The sequence below is a fragment of the Solanum verrucosum genome, unplaced genomic scaffold (genome assembly GCF_900185275.1).
Source record: "Solanum verrucosum unplaced genomic scaffold, falcon-dt-bn FXZP01000094.1, whole genome shotgun sequence".
In the NCBI taxonomy this organism is placed as follows: domain Eukaryota; kingdom Viridiplantae; phylum Streptophyta; class Magnoliopsida; order Solanales; family Solanaceae; genus Solanum; species Solanum verrucosum.
The window spans coordinates 374,148-390,004 of NW_026019970.1; the positions used below are offsets into that span (position 1 = coordinate 374,148).

Here is a 15,857-nt window from a genome sequence, read left to right on the forward strand (position 1 = left end):
AATGGCTTTTCAGGACATTGAAATTGTGTTGCTCAACATCTAGAATGTTCAAATATAGCCAATTAACAACTTTACAACAAAGAAAAAGTTATCCCCTTTTTCCATGAGACATCAAAATCATAGCAGGAAGTTCGGAACTACATACAGGAAGGGGCAGAGATGGCCATAGTAAAAAAATACTCAGCATAGACTCTATCTAGAGTTTTGAAAATATCAATGAGCTACACGAAAAACAGTGGAGAGAGATCCCACATTTTCTAAAAGTAAATCCAATACTATAGACGTTGATTTATCTTAATTAATAACAAACAAAAGAGTACCTTTCGTTTCGATTAAGACGAGCTCCAAAATAGAAAGCCACAGAAAGCAACCAACAATCACTGTGAACAGCAACCAGGGATAGCCAATCTCTACGATTCATTCCATCCCTAGCAAAATTTATCCCAAGTGCTGGCTCTGGCAGCTCAGGTGGAACTTCCTCCGCAGGAAGGTTGACTTCCCAAGTTTCATTTGGATGTCCATAAAGACACAAATTTTCCTTCTCTACACCCAAGTAGTAACACATTTTAACACAAAAAAAGCATAAAAACAGAAAATGTCAAGACAAGTCACAACCGGTCTAGTTAAAACTTTATTTAAACTAAGATTTTCACTTTGTTCAAATTCTCCTTGTTAAGAATGTTTCGGAAAAAATACATTTTCTTTAATACAACCATTTTTGCTAAGAAACTTTGAAGAATATTACCAATAATGTCTGGTCAATCAAGCAAAAGCCAAATTTTTTTTAAAAAAAATGTTTCAATTAGCCGAATTTTCAAAAATCCACTTTGTAGACTAAAAAAGCTCATTGATTTAGCATCAAATATTCAGATTAAGCATATCAATTTTTCACCTTCAAAGCTAAAAATATAAAAAAAAATAAAAAAATGAGGACTTTTTTGACGGCAACTAAAAGCAAGAATCCACGATCTACAATAACCCAGAAAGTAAATTAAACAAAAAATTACCTGGATCACAGAGATTATAGAATTCATCCACATCTGAAAAACAGAAAACAATTAATAGCCAAATTGAAAAATTTATAACATTAAAAAGTATGCATGAAAATAAAGTACCGTCAGTTAAAGCACGAAGTATCCCAACACGACGAGTACTGTAATCTTTGAAGATCTCTTCTACACTTCGAGGACTTGAAGAAATTGAGGCCATTTTCGTACCTCAACAACAATTTATTCTGAGATCTAACAAAAGAAGGAGGAAAAATTACTGGGAACTGATATTATAATTTTTCGAAAAATTAAAGGCAAATGAGATAGCTTATAATTGTGGGAGTAGGACTATTTTTTATTACTAGATAGATTCTTATAATTTGATTTATTTAAGCAAAAAGATCCTTGCTTGTTTGGTCAAAAGATTCAAAATATTTATTTTTCAGAAATAAATTATTTATTATGTTAAAGAATAAAGGTGTTAGGTTAATTTATTGGTGAAAAAATAAGTATTTTTAAGTTGTGTCAAAATTGGGGGAAAATAGCTTTTCTAAAGATAAAGATTACTCAATACTAAAAACTCTATCTTTACCTTAGCTATAAATTATTATTTTTTGTAATACACTTAAAATTGATTTTTAAAATATTTTTGAAACAAGATTTATATATGTGTGTGTTCCATATTGAAATTATAATTCGCAATGTGGTTAATCCAAACAACAAGCTATTGAAAAGTCAATTGACAATTTTAAGTCAAAATTAATATATATTGTTGATTTGTTATATATTATCGATGCTAATCTCCTTCATTTCTTTGTATATTTACTTCTTTGTACTTTACATCTGTGTACGGATGAAAAAAAGAAGAAAAAAAGATAATAAATATTTATTTAAATCTTCTAAAATTATATGTAATCACTCCATTCCAATGCCATAAACCTTCTTATTTAGAAGATCAATTATCTTTATTATTTTGATGTCATGACATAGACCCCTTTGAAGGTGAAATAAGAATGAAGCAAAAATAGGTACTAAAAGTTACATTGTTTGGACTCTCCAAAAATATTGTCACACTCGTGTCCGATATTTCAAAAATGTTGGCACACGTATCTTGCCCACCAAAAATGCACTATTTTTAGAGGATCTGAACACACCTGATGGCACTTCCGAAGAGTCCAAGCAACATAACCCATTAGCATATAACTTCAAAAGTTTGTTGTGTCAATGGAAGAAACAACACATTTCCAGTTTGGCTGTTAATCTGGACGAGAAAACATCAATCCTTTTTTCATTCAAAGCTGTTATCTTTCGACTTAAGCACTTGTGTTTATATTACAAGATCAAAGAATCCATAAAAATATTATCTTGAACCACACAACTAGTGAAATCTAAGGAATATTGAGACAATTTTCAAATTATATATAATCTTTAGATGTGATTTCCAGATAGTTTCTCATATCAAAAACAAAGAAGTATATTCTGTCAAAGTTTAGATAACACCAGTTACCAACTGGCTTATCCTTCAATAATCAGTTTTCTTATAATTAGTAGTAAATAGAATGATAATATAGCAGGGAAAAAGAGAAGCATGACATAGGGCCTACACTCATAAGCCCGTGCAATGCACGGGCACACCCACATCTAGTATTGACAAAAGAGTACACAAGAGGAGAGCGTTGGATCCAACTGTACTCTATCACCACACAGAACAATGGAAATAGAGATTCCACGGGATGCTCAGTTTAGAAGGCAAGTGATATTGAAATAACAGACTTAAATGTTGCAGAAGAAATAAACAAATAAACAAAGTGCATATTTCTTTGCATGATGAAGACGAGACGGGGTGAGGCTTATGTAGCATTTGGTGGAAAACTATAGGAGCTAATGTCCACTCATCATGTCAAGTATCGCTTAATGCCAGCTTTCTGCTCAGAAGTAAGCTTGCTGGGGAACTTGATGTTAAACTTTACTCTCAAGTTGCCTTTTCTGCTAGGTTCCTTAGGAATGGGCATACCTTCTCCTTTGATAACTTCTTCATAATTTGGACTAATGATGGAATTAATTGGTACAGTTAGATTCCGTCCATCAAGGGTTGTTATTTGTGCAGTGTATCCAGTAAGAGCCTCTACCAAGGGGATTTTCTGGGTGACAACGAGGTCATTGCCATCTCTCTTGAAGACACTATGCGGCTTCTCATCAATTATGAAGACAAGGTCTGATGGAATTATGCCTCGTTGCTCGTTTCCTTTCTCTGGAAATGTTATTTTAGTCCCCTTCTTCCATCCTGGTTTGATATCAATTGTTAGAATTTCCTCTGTCGTACTGGGTCTCCTGTAGAAACAACATTCTGAACGGGATTAGAAACTTTTACTAGGAATCAACTGGAAATATAATTAAAGGTAATTGAAAAAATACAACTCAACATTCCAAAACACCAAGTGCTTCACCAGCAGGAATCCAAGGACCTGTTGCTTCTTTCAAAAGTAGCAGAAAGCACTTCGCAATGTGAGAAACAAAAACTTCACAGTGATTGGGTTGAAAAAGAGAATTGACATGAACCGACACACTCATATAAACACATAGAGGAGAAATGCCGATCTGTGGCACACAGTTCAAAACTCGGCGATAATGAGGCTGCTTCTTTTTTGAGAAGGTTAACTGTTTATAATTATGTAATGAGGCTGCTTCTATATCCTCCTCCCCACCTAAGTACCAGGTTTTGTTTGCGTCAGAGTTCGAATGAATGACTGGTATCATTTCACTGGAGTAGTCATTTGCACACCCAAAAATGTGCTAACTTCAAATCCCAGCAAAATTAGCAACGTAACATTAAGCTTCACTTGAAGAGACAATATATATGTATACTCTTTACATCATCAAAGAAAATCACAATACATATGTATGTGTGTGTGTATAATATATACACGTTATATTTTCCGATCCAAAGAAAAGTGATAGAGTTTATATTTTCTTCCGAAATTAAATTCCATTTAAGAACTTCCCAATTCCCTACAACTAATTCCTTCTAGGGAAAAAGCCAAAGACAAAAATGGTTACGTAATTAGAGGGACTACAGAATTACCCTGATAGTAAAATTCATACCAAGCAGTCACTTAAAACTTTCAACCATCCAAATAAAAGAATACAAAAAGCATTCAAAAATAATAGTAATAAGATAAAAGTGTTTGTAAGAACTAGCATCAGACTTCTTTCCCCCATTATTCTACTTTTCCTCTCTTCTTTTATTTTGTTCTTCTATAAACCCTTGAAATTCTATATAATAATAAATGAAATACGTGAACATGTCGTGCTTTCCCTGTGCATATGGGAAAACATCCACGGATGCCTTCCAAAAGAGAAACAAAGGATGAAAAACAGGGACTCTTGAAACCAAACAAGGCTTGAAAGAAAATTAGAAATAGCACCATAAATATGCAAGTGTTTTTGTCTCAAACAGACATCACAGGAGGACAGCACACTTCTCTGTCTTGATTTACCATCATCTTTCAAAAATGTGACATATATTTCTTAACATTCAGAACAAGCATGGACCTTATTGCTTATGAAAGGAAAAGGGAAGAGGTACTTATCAAAAGAAAAAGGGTAAAGAGGTAAATACCTTGCAATTTTTGAGACTCTGATCTTACCAAACATGAGCCAGGGAGGGGCAACAAGCAAATGGAGCACAAAACAAAAAGTTGTATTAAAATACTCAATATGACAACCAACTTGTTAACTATTGGGCACATGCTGTATAACTTTAACACAATCGCAGAAAGTTTAATAACTATGCTGTCAACCATTCATACAGTAACTTCTACTCACAGCTTGCAGGTAATAAACTAAATTAAGTGGCACCAATAAATACTCAAATCACAAGTGTCCTTCCCTAAAATGATGTTTTATATCTGTGCTTCACATTCTCCAGCTAGTTATCAGTACATCCTCATTTTGGTGAGACAGATTGATTAACTCATCCTACTTCTGGAACACACAGTGAGATTACTTAATGCCACTGGTGGTACCAAATTACGATACTGTAGACCATTTTATTGAGAAATGCAAACACTAAAATGATCGTGTATTTTTTTCATAAAGTAATTCCAATTCTTGATCACAGTTTCTCCTTTTCCTTTATGCTAGTCTATCGCTTATTGTCAGGCCTGAAAACGGGTTTGTGCATACGTCAACATGAGAACTCGCCCTTACTTTCTCAGCATCAATAATGCAGAAAACGGAAGAGGAAAATGAGCCTATGATGAATTTGTAGAAGCAGAAGCAACAAGCTCTTTTATTACAGCTTCAACACTTAAAAGTCATAAAATGAGCTTATTTCAGAACTTGTGAGTCTTTTGCATTGTCTAGAATCTAGATCATCATCACTCCATTGGAGAAGGTTAAAGAATACATTATGACCATGGTTGAGGTTATAATACGGATTTGATAACAAATCTAAGGTCATCATCTTTGTATGATATAAATTTCTACTTCCACACTAAGTTGTTGGGTCTGGGTGTCTGATAAGGGTGCAGATCTAGAGGTTGGATACTTCATGATCAAAATTTTAAGATTTGGGGTACTGATCCAGGTACAAATAAGGAGTGGAGATATGGCTAATAATTCAAACATTTAAAAATAGAGTTATATGTCTAAATTATGAGACATTATGTGGAAAGCTTACAGAAAGTGGTAGTCCCTCTAGTTCATATCAAGTGAATTGTTGAGACTTTTTTCATAATTCAAATTAAGTGAATTATTCAAAGTTCAAGAACATTGATCAGATTCTATTTACCCTTCATTTAATGAGGTTCTGAGCTACTTTATATTTTCTTGATGACTAGTTTGGAAATAACTAAAAAGGTAATAATAGGAAAGTAGCCTTTAATTTATGTCCACAAATATTTTTCTTTAGGGTGTGCATGCCCCAACAATTCACTCAATATGGACTACAGGGAGTAATATAAGAAAAATGACTGACATAGAAATTTCTATATATTATTTTCTTCAATTTCACATCAACCCTTTTATTTTGATTACCGAAAAATCTCATTGTATCTGTTCCAAATTTCTCCATTGATTTTGGTCAAAGCACCCAAAAATCAATGGACCAAATTCAATAAAGATCCACACCCATGTCGTGATGACACGAGTGCAGCATCAAAAGAGAAAAGTCCAAGCAACTAGCTTCTAGAGATATGTAGTGATATCAAAAGCAAAAAGCGTAAAAAAGCTCTAAGGTACTTGACTTTAAGAGCAACTAAAATGTGGGCTTTAATGAAAAAAAGGTGCAAATAGAAAAAAAATGAATTTTTTATTTTAATTTATTTTTATCAAGTAAAAGTATTTTCATGTTTATACATGGTAAAACAGATCATATACAAGCGTATACCAAAAGGTAAAGAATCTACACTATGATTCTCTACAAATTCCACCCAATCATCTATACAACAAGGGACTTTCTGATTACACCAAAAGAAAATAAGGAAACGGAGACTACTTCTCAACTGAGAGAAGCTCGATTCTACACCTTCAAAAGCTCTCTTATTCCTCTTTGCCAAGACTACCAACTTTAGCGCAAGTGGAATCACTTTCTAAGCCCTTTGTCTTATCTTCCTCCCGCTCTTCCAAGTTCCAACTCAACATCAACTCATTCACTGTTTTTGGTATTGCCCAGGGAGTGCCAGACCACATACATATATCGCACCATAATCTCATGGTTATCCCACAATGTAAAAGAAGATGATCCATATCCTCACCCGCCTCTTTGCACATGTAAGTAACACCAACTAACGCAGACAACCTTCTGTTTTCTCAGATCTTCTGCTATTAGAATCACCCTCTAGTATCTAGCCGAGTGAAAAAACACAACTTCTCGGTGCATTTGGAACCCATATTGCATTATATGGAAAACAAGGTCCTCCCTAATCAACAATTATTCATAAAAGGACTTGACCGAGAACACCCCGTTATTCCCAAGCCCCACCATCTAACATTGAAATTATCCATCAAATTGACTTTCTCATGAAGTACGGCCAATAATCTTTGCAACTCATTCACTTCCTAATCTTGAAAATTCCTTTTAAATCTCAAATCCCAAAGTATCTCTCTACCTTGTGCACCCCCTAATTTGATGAATTGTCAAGTCTCTTTGACAAGAATACTCAAACTCTGAAATTCATCATTCAATTTTATGTTCCCACGCTATGTCCCCAAAAACAAACTCGCCTCCTGTCTTTATCCTTGAATGAGATATTTTGCACAAAATTATCCCATTCCTTCATGATATTCCTTCACAAACCACAACCGAAAGGCGAAATGATATCTCTAGTCTTCCACCCACTTTCCATACTCCTATAGTTATCAACTATCACTCCCCTCCACAGAGCCTAGACCTCCACCCGAAACTCCACAACGATTTACCTAGTAAAGCTTTATTAAAAACTTTTAAATCTTTAATTCTGAGTGCTCCCTATTTTTTACGAGATGTGAGACCAAGTGAAATTTTCTTGTCCCATGCACCACATCCAAAGGAAATTTCTCCGAGTCTTTTCCAACTTTTCAGTGACCGAAGTTGGAGCATGAAACTGAGACATGCAGTAAGTGGGAATGCAAGACAAGGTGCTCTTAATAAGCAAGTCCTTCCCAGCCTTTGACAAATATCTTTTCTACCACCTTGCTAGACTCTTCTCGACCCTCTGAAGATATATATATGTTTAGTCCAAGACAAGTAATTATAAGCATGAATAACAAATATATGGACAAAGAAATTGATTTTTTTTTACGAAAAAGTGAAATACCAAATTGTTTAATGTCGCCTCTTTGGGAACAATCATTCTCAAGGAAAAATTTATCTTAGAACCTTAATGAAGACACTAAAGGGCACATTGAGCGAGGCAAAGCACTCAACATGTTTTGAGCCTCGCTTAGGGGCTTAAGCAAGCCTTTGACAACCCTAGGGACATGTTAATTGATCTAGCAGCTACCAGCAACGGAAGTTCAGCTATAACTAGTCAAGAACTTCTCCCACATTCAAGCAAAAAGGAATTTTCCGACTGAACTACCTAACACACTTCACACAACAGAAAATAACAATTGGCCACGATATGCTCCATTTGCACAATATAAATGATAATTCAGCCTTAACAAGGTTATGCTATAAAGAAAAAAAGGAAAACCAAACCAACTGCCGACTACCCAACATAAAAATGCATCATACATAATCCTTCTCTCTTCCTCTTCCTCTGACCCCCCCCCCCCCCTCCCGCTCCCTCCCTCTCTTTAATAAATATTCATATTCCTTTCTCTTCACCCCTAAAGTGCTTGAGACACATACAATGAAACATAGTCTTTTTTTTAACAACTGTGGTGTCTGGGTCAGCTTACACGCACCTCGACTATTCCACCGGATACCTACCACTTGTCACCGGCATCATGTACCTGGTAACTCTATCCACCAAGGCTAGAATAGATCGGAAGAAATCACTTAATATTTTTGTCTCTTCTAGGATTTGTACCTCCCATTGGCAACATGTACCACCATCTTTAACACAAGGGTTTTCATATTTGAGTTCAGCCAGTGCATTAAATAGCATTCACTCAGATCATCCCATTGTAAAAACAAAAATGATAAATACAAAGCTATTGCCACCACATTTAAATTTAACATTAATATGAATCAATCAACTATGCCTCAATCAGATTAGTTAGGATTGTACTGTATAAATCTTTCTTTTCAAGTTAAGTCTGCACATAAATGATTCTATTACAAATTTTTAACTTAAAAATCAACCACCATTAACGTGACCATCTCCAAAAGATATACCTCAATCATGAGCATATCCATAAGATATGCCTAAATCCTTGATATCTATATGCAATATTTTTCCTTCATAGAGGTTCTCTAAGTCTCACTCTCATCCCTACCCAAACAACAAGTCTAACTCCTGACAAACACCAACTTAAAATTGTTTATTCAAGAAAAAAGGGGAAAATGTAAGATTTTTATCACTGAGGGCATACCCTGAAAACTCACCCAGTAGCATCAGTAACTTCTCTGGATATCTTCATCTTCTTGGTGGTTCCCTTATATAGATCCTCCAAACTACAAGGAAGGTTCCGCTCTATCGGAGCAGCCTTTCGTGGTGCATTACCAGATGCACCTTCGCCAGCAGCATTCCTGAACGAAGTGAAAATATCTTCCCCAAACATACCCCTAGAAAAACTTGGACCACCAGCCCGTCCACCCATATCTCCCATCCCACCATACGGGGTCGAAAACCCAAAGAATTCGGAGAATATATCATCAGCACTACGCGGGTTGAATCGAAACGACCCATGACCACCCCCATCTGAAGGGCCGGAAAATCCACCAGCACCTGGCGGTGGCACCTGCCCTTTCAACCCCTCTTCTCCGTATTGATCATACACTACTCTCTTCTGTGGATCACTCAAAACCTGCAATAAATTCTTCAAAATTAACTATAAATTTGTGGAAAATGAAAATAAATCGAACTTATGAAAATTAAGGTTACCTATTACATCTCAAAACTCAGAGATCTATATCTTTTTCTTGTTCAGAATTAACATCAAATTACGGAAATTGATCAGCACTTGAAAATTAGAATAATCGGTTATGCAAATTTCTGTTTTTTCGTCTCAGAATTAACAACAAATTCATAATCGGAAAAAATAAATCGAACCCGTGAAGTTTGAGAAGTGTAATTACATCGTAGGCTTCAGAGATTTGTTTGAATTTGGCTTCAGCTTCTTTCTTGTTGTTAGGGTTCTTATCAGGATGCCATTTCATAGCGAGTTTTCGATAGGCTTTTTTGAGGTCATCATCTTTGGCATTTCGGTCCACCTGAAGAACCTTGTAATAGTCCACACCCATACTTTTCTTCTTCCTTCCTCCGACGACAATTTCAAGATTTTCTCTTACTTTATCTCTCTCCGACGAGGCACCGGACGGAGCTTTTGCTTCACTCTGGATGAGTAACGGGAAATTAATCCAGTTGGGAATTTCTAGTATTGGGCCAACCGGTCACCGGTAATATTTTGTTTGGTAATAACTCTTTGTATATATACTAGTAAAGAAAGTCCGGGCCCAACATTAATAAAGTTATATTGTTACTCTCTCCGTCCCATATTAGATGATAATCTTACTAAAAAAAAGAATTTCATATTATTTGAGCACTTATTAAATTAGGATATAATTAATTAATTCTTTTCCATTTTACCCTACAATTAATATGACTATTCCTATATTGTATGTGTATTTTTTGTAACTCATTTCAATGTGCATTGATATAAACAAAGGGTAAAATGGTGAAGTCTTTTAATGTATTAATGATTTCTTAATCACCGTGTAAAGTTGGAAGTGCCCATCTAATATGGGACGGAGAGAGTATAGTTTATGTATTGTTATAAAATTAGTAAAGATTGTTATAATATATTTTGCTCATAAGTGAGCTAATATAAAAACTTATTTGTCATTTGTCTTTTTAATTTCAATTTCAAATAGCAAATAAATGTACCGATAAGATTGAGGGTAGAAATGAAACATATCTTTCTAAATTTAAGTAAAAATAAACAGAGTAGAAGTAACATTAGGGTTATCGATAGGACGATTCATTCGGTTATTTTTAAAAAAATTATATCATTCAATTTTTCGGCTATTTTATAATGTATAACCAAAATTAAAATTTTAAAATCATCCCAATCCTAATTTATGTGACACAAGCAGTACAAAAATTAGTCTTTTTTTTGTTGTCTTGTAGATATTTTAAGTTATTATTTATTGTAAATTATAGTACTTTTTATTAAAGTTTTTAATAACATATGTTACTTTTTATGTTTGAGAATTAAACCAAATTTTTTTTATATGTCTTTTAATTTTATATGTGTTTTGTTCTTTTCCATTTTCAAAAACTAATACTCTGTCCATTTCATTTTATATGTCATTTCTTTTTATAAATATATTGGTTATTCCCTCTTCTTATGTCATATATTATGAAATTTGAGAAGTTATTGAAATTTTTATATGATTCTAAAAATATTTTAAATTGTTAGCTATTGTGATTTGTAGTACCTTTTTTTTACAGAATTTTGAAAATAATATTTATTACTCTCTTTGTTCTAATTTATGTGGCACATGCAAAATTTCAAATATTAACCATTTTTTATATGTCTCTTTACTATATTAAGTTGTTAATTATTGTATTTTATAGTACATTTTGAACTTAATTTTTAAAGAATATATGTTATTTTCCATGTCCCAATTTATGTGGCATTAATTGATAGATTTGTTGGAGTCGAGAGAATTTTTTTTGTTAATTATTGTAATTTATAGTTTCTTTTTCGTCAATTTGAAACAATATATGTTCTTAATTGATAGATTTTTTGGAGCCGACAATTTTTTTTGTTAATTATTGTAATTTATAGTTTATTTTTCGTCAATTTCAAACAATATATGTTTATCATATAATCCATTTTATGTGGTAGCAATAGAATTTAGAGAGTCAATTAAATTTTTTATATAACCTTTAAATATTTAAGCTATTAATTATTGTAATGTATAGTATTACTTATATTATTTTTGAATATAAATGTTACCTTTTTTATCCTAATTTATATGGCATTGATAGAATTGAAAGTGTCAAATAATTGTTAATTATTGTAATATGATATGTAGTACTTTTTATGTACTTTTTACTATTTTTAAGCATACTAAGTATAGTATTACTTATATTATTTTTAAATATATTTAAATCTACTACTTATATATATATTTTTTTAGTAGATAAGTGTGAATGTGAGGGTATTTTTAAATACCCAAAATACCCTCACTTTCACACTTATCTAGTACTTATATTATACATTATATATATTATATAGTAATTTTTTTTTAGTAGATAAGTGTGAATGTGAGGGTATTTTTAAATACCCTCACATTCACACTTATGTTCAACCCTCTCCTTTTTTTGGGTGCCACGTGTCGAAAGAGGAGTGAATTTATTCACTCTTCTTATATAGTAATACATATTTTTTATTAACTTATGAATCTTTTAATTTTTCGTGTCAAGATATATGAAATGGAGGCTCGTATTCAAAGTCATATGCGATAAGAAGGTATTATCAAAATTTAAAAACAAGTTTGATGGAGTGGTGGTTACATCGACTATGTTGTATGGAGGTCAAGCCAGTAAAGAGCTTTCACGTTCAGAAAATGAAAATTGCAAAGATGAGGATATTGAGATGAATGTGTGGACATACTAGGAGATATAATATTAAGAATGAAGATATCTGAGACAAGGTAATAGTGGTCTTGATAGAGGGAAAAATGTGGAAACAAAATTGAGATGGTTCGAACATGTGTAGAGAAGATACACAAATGCCACAGTTTGAAGATATGAGAGGTTGACTATAGATGGTTTCAGGAGAGGTAGAGGCATGCCAAAGAAATATTTGAGAGAGGTGATTAGACGAGATATGACGCAGTTTTAGCTTACCAAAGACATGACCTTAGATAGGAGGTTATGGAGCACACAAATTAAGGTAGACCATTAGATAGATAGATGAGTGTTGTGTCTCTTATTTTTCTATACTATTAGTCTTAGTATTACTCTGGTAGTTATTTGTCCTTTGAGTTTGGTTATTACATGTGCCTTATTTTACATTTTGATTATCATTTTATCTTGTTATGATTAGTGTTTAGGATGATTTGTCAGTTAGTCTATAGTATTAAACCATAACTTTCTTCATTTCACTTTTTTTTTCTCTATATTGCTTAGCACTATTTTTATTTCTTGAGCTAAGTGTCACGGACTTAGAGTCTCACTAATGCTCCGTGCGGCACTTGACAACTTACTCACGAATCTTTCACGATCTTGTAAGCTCAAGTAAGCCCTTTACGACTAAGATCGCTAAGAGAATGCTTAAGGAAAGACTTAGAGAATTTTGGAAAAAGGCTTTTGTATTGCTTTTGGAAGATTGCTTTACAACTTGGATGGTTGGATTCTTGGTTGGATGCCTTGCAAATGAATGACACCCCCTATTCATACTAACTCTTAAGGACTAAAGTGTAAATTAAAATTACTTACAAGTCCCTAAGATATTTACACAAAAGCCCCTCTTTAGAATTCTCTACACACTTTAGAGAATTTTAAGGCTTTCTTGGAAACTATCTAAATTATTCTAGAGAATTCTAAGGAATTCTCTAGTCTTCTTGAATAATCTAAAGGGTTCTAGAGTCTTTCGAAAACCTCTCCACAACTCTAGACTCTTCCACCCCTATCCGGACGCAAAATTTAACTGTGATGTGGCGGGACGTGACACTCTCCCCCACCTATTGATGCGACGACCGCGTCGCATTGCTCCTACATCGTCATCCGAGCCTTGTGCGTGCGCGACCAATAGTCCATTGACTCGATTAAGGCCCTTGCACAACGCCTTCAACATCTTCCATATCGCTTCTAGATCGGTCTTCTGGTCTACCTCCTTCCTAGGAGCCAAGCGCCTCGGCGGCTTCGTTAGCATCACGACATTGTTCTCTTTTGGCACCTTCTTCATGCACGGTGGCAAAGACCTTCTTGCACCATTGTCCTTCTTCGAACTTACAATGGTGGCTCTAGACATCGACTCCTTCTTCTTAGGGTTTTTCTCGAGCTGCATAGCCGTTAGGCGGACTTGTCCTTCCGTCTTCGGCACCTTGATCATGGGCACCATACATGATCTTCCTTGCTCCATGACTAGAAGTCGTTGGAGGTAAGGGTCGATCACTGCGTGGCACTGCTGGAAGAACTCCTGCCCAAGAATTATGTCAAAGAGATCTAAAGGAGCGACAGTGAAGTTGGCCTTACCTTGCCACTCACCTAGCATGATGCTCACTCCATGCGCGACTCCGCTCACAGGAGTCGGGGGTGCATTGACCGTCCTGAGTTGGGCGTTGCTTGAACTGTAACTCATCCCCAACCTCGTTGCTGCCTTTTTGGTCATGAGATTGACCTCTGCACCCGTGTCGACCAAAGCACAAGTAGGTTTTCCATTGATCTTAAGGTCGACATACTGCGCGCCGTATCCTCTTGGCTTCTCTGGCTGCTTTGTGATGGCTCCGCATAGTCCTATCAAGCCCAACTGCGTCGTCTCTGCGCCTTGTCCTTACTCTTGTGCGTCTTTCTCCTTCCGCTCTCGCAGAATAGCACCAAGGCTCTTTAGTTCAGGGCACCTTGCATAACCATGCGGCCCACCGCATATGTAGCAACCACCTTTGTTGGCAACCTCTATCTTCCTCTCCGTGTTGCCATGACGTCCAGACTTCTTGCCCTCGGACTTATAGGTGTCATGCTTCTTGGGATGTGGCCGCTGCTCCTCGCCTTTGCCACGAGCTCCCCCACCATTGTCATGACTGCCTCTCATCTCTTCTCCTCTGGCTCTGTCGGGCTTCTCCTGCTTGAAGTCTGTCAAAGCTTCGGCCTGCGCGATGGCTTCATCTATGGTCTTGACTTGTCGACGTTCCAACTCCGTCCTGGCCCAATTTTGCAGCCCATCCATGAAGTGGAACAACATATCATCATCTGTGAGGTTAGGAATTTGAAGTGTGAGGGTAGTGAACTCCTGCACATATGCGCGGATACTGCCTGTTTGTTTCAACTCCCTAAACTTGCGCTTCGCCTCATAGATGACGTTATTAGGGAAAAAGGCTTTCTTGAACTCCTCCCGGAATTGCTCCCAGGTGTTGATGGTGCACGTCCCCTTCCCTATCTCGGCCTCCTTGCGCCTCCACCATAGCATAGCCATCTCTGAAAGATACAACACAGCGGTGTTGATCTTACTCTCGTCGCTCTTCAGCCCGTTGCACTTGAAGTAATTCTCCAAATGCCAAAGGAAATTATCCACCTCTTGCGCGTCACGGACGCCTTTGAACATAGGTGGCTTGGGAGCCTCGACCCTGGCCTCCTTATCTCGGTCAAGCGACGATGATCCTCCAGCTGCCCTACCTTCCTTGAGTGCTTTCATCTCGGCCTTATGGTCTCAATCGTGCTCAACGCCTCCATGAGCCGACACTCCAAGGAAGTGATAGCCTCCTTCATCTCAAACTCGACCCACTGATGTCCCTCCAACTCCTTACGGATGTTTTCGGTCTCTTCAAGGGTGAAGTCTTCAAGAGTCTTGAACTTGCCATCGACCACATTCAAACGCCGGCCTAATATCTCCATGGCCTGCCTTGCCACTTCAACCCTTGCGACCCATTCTTCTCCAGCGGTGACGTCAATAGGCTCCTCGCCAAGTTCATCGTCACTTGCTTCGGTGGTCGAAGGTGGATGAGATGTTAGCACCTCGCTTGGTGTGGGATCTAACAGCACTTCCTCGTGACTCTTTTGGTGCTTCTTTCCCTTTCGGGCCTTCTTTCCACCATCCGGACGGATGTTGGTGGTACTAGCGGCGTTCACGTCTCCTTCGATTGTCATTCCCTTAGTATCAAACCTTCGCTCTGATACCACTTTGTCACGGACTTAGAGTCTCACTAATGCTCCGTGCGGCACTTGACAACTTACTCACGAATCTTTCACGATCTTGTAAGCTCAAGTAAGCCCTTTACGACTAAGATCGCTAAGAGAATGCTTAAGGAAAGACTTAAAGAATTTTGGAAAAAAGCTTTTGTATTGCTTTTGGAAGATTGTTTACAACTTGGATGGTTGGATTCTTGGTTGGATGCCTTGCAAATGAATGACACCCCCTATTCATGCTAACTCTTAAGGACTAAAGTGTAAATTAAAATTACTTACAAGTCCCTAAGATATTTACACAAAAGCCCCTCTTTAGAATTCTCTACACACTCTAGAGAATTTTAAGGCTTTCTTGGAAACTATC

The 15,857-nt window shown here is 36.1% G+C and overlaps 2 protein-coding genes across 3 annotated transcripts in view; both read right to left on the reverse strand.

Moving 5' to 3' along the window:
* The window catches only part of LOC125817095 (PHD finger protein ALFIN-LIKE 1-like), a 115,044-nt gene that overhangs the window by 7,302 nt on the left and 91,885 nt on the right, over nucleotides 1–15,857 (reverse strand). For both annotated transcript variants that reach the window (XM_049496673.1, XM_049496672.1), the window contains exons 2-4: nucleotides 1,116–1,247; nucleotides 1,008–1,040; nucleotides 321–543 (exon numbers count right to left, since the gene is read on the reverse strand). In XM_049496673.1, the coding sequence (XP_049352630.1) occupies nucleotides 321–543; nucleotides 1,008–1,040; nucleotides 1,116–1,209 (350 nt within the window). In that variant the 5' untranslated portion in view covers nucleotides 1,210–1,247. The remainder of the gene's footprint in view (nucleotides 1–320; nucleotides 544–1,007; nucleotides 1,041–1,115; nucleotides 1,248–15,857) is intronic.
* On the reverse strand, nucleotides 2,666–10,043 carry LOC125817091 (uncharacterized). Its single transcript, XM_049496668.1, has 3 exons — nucleotides 9,715–10,043; nucleotides 9,022–9,443; nucleotides 2,666–3,320 (listed from the first exon to the last, which is right to left on the reverse strand). The coding sequence occupies exons 1-3, from the start codon at nucleotides 9,877–9,879 to the stop codon at nucleotides 2,885–2,887; spliced, it is 1,023 nt and encodes a 340-aa protein (XP_049352625.1). The 5' UTR covers nucleotides 9,880–10,043; the 3' UTR covers nucleotides 2,666–2,884.

Coding starts and splice junctions, on each gene's coding strand:
- LOC125817091 (XM_049496668.1), bottom strand. CDS start 9,879: ATGGGTGTGGACTATTACAAGGTTCTTCAGGTGGACCGAAATGCCAAA. Junction 9,444..9,714: donor AAATCTCTGAAGCCTACGAT/GTAATTACACTT, acceptor AATTTATTGCAG/GTTTTGAGTGATCCACAGAA. Junction 3,321..9,021: donor GAAGTTACTGATGCTACTGG/GTGAGTTTTCAG, acceptor TTGTTTCTACAG/GAGACCCAGTACGACAGAGG.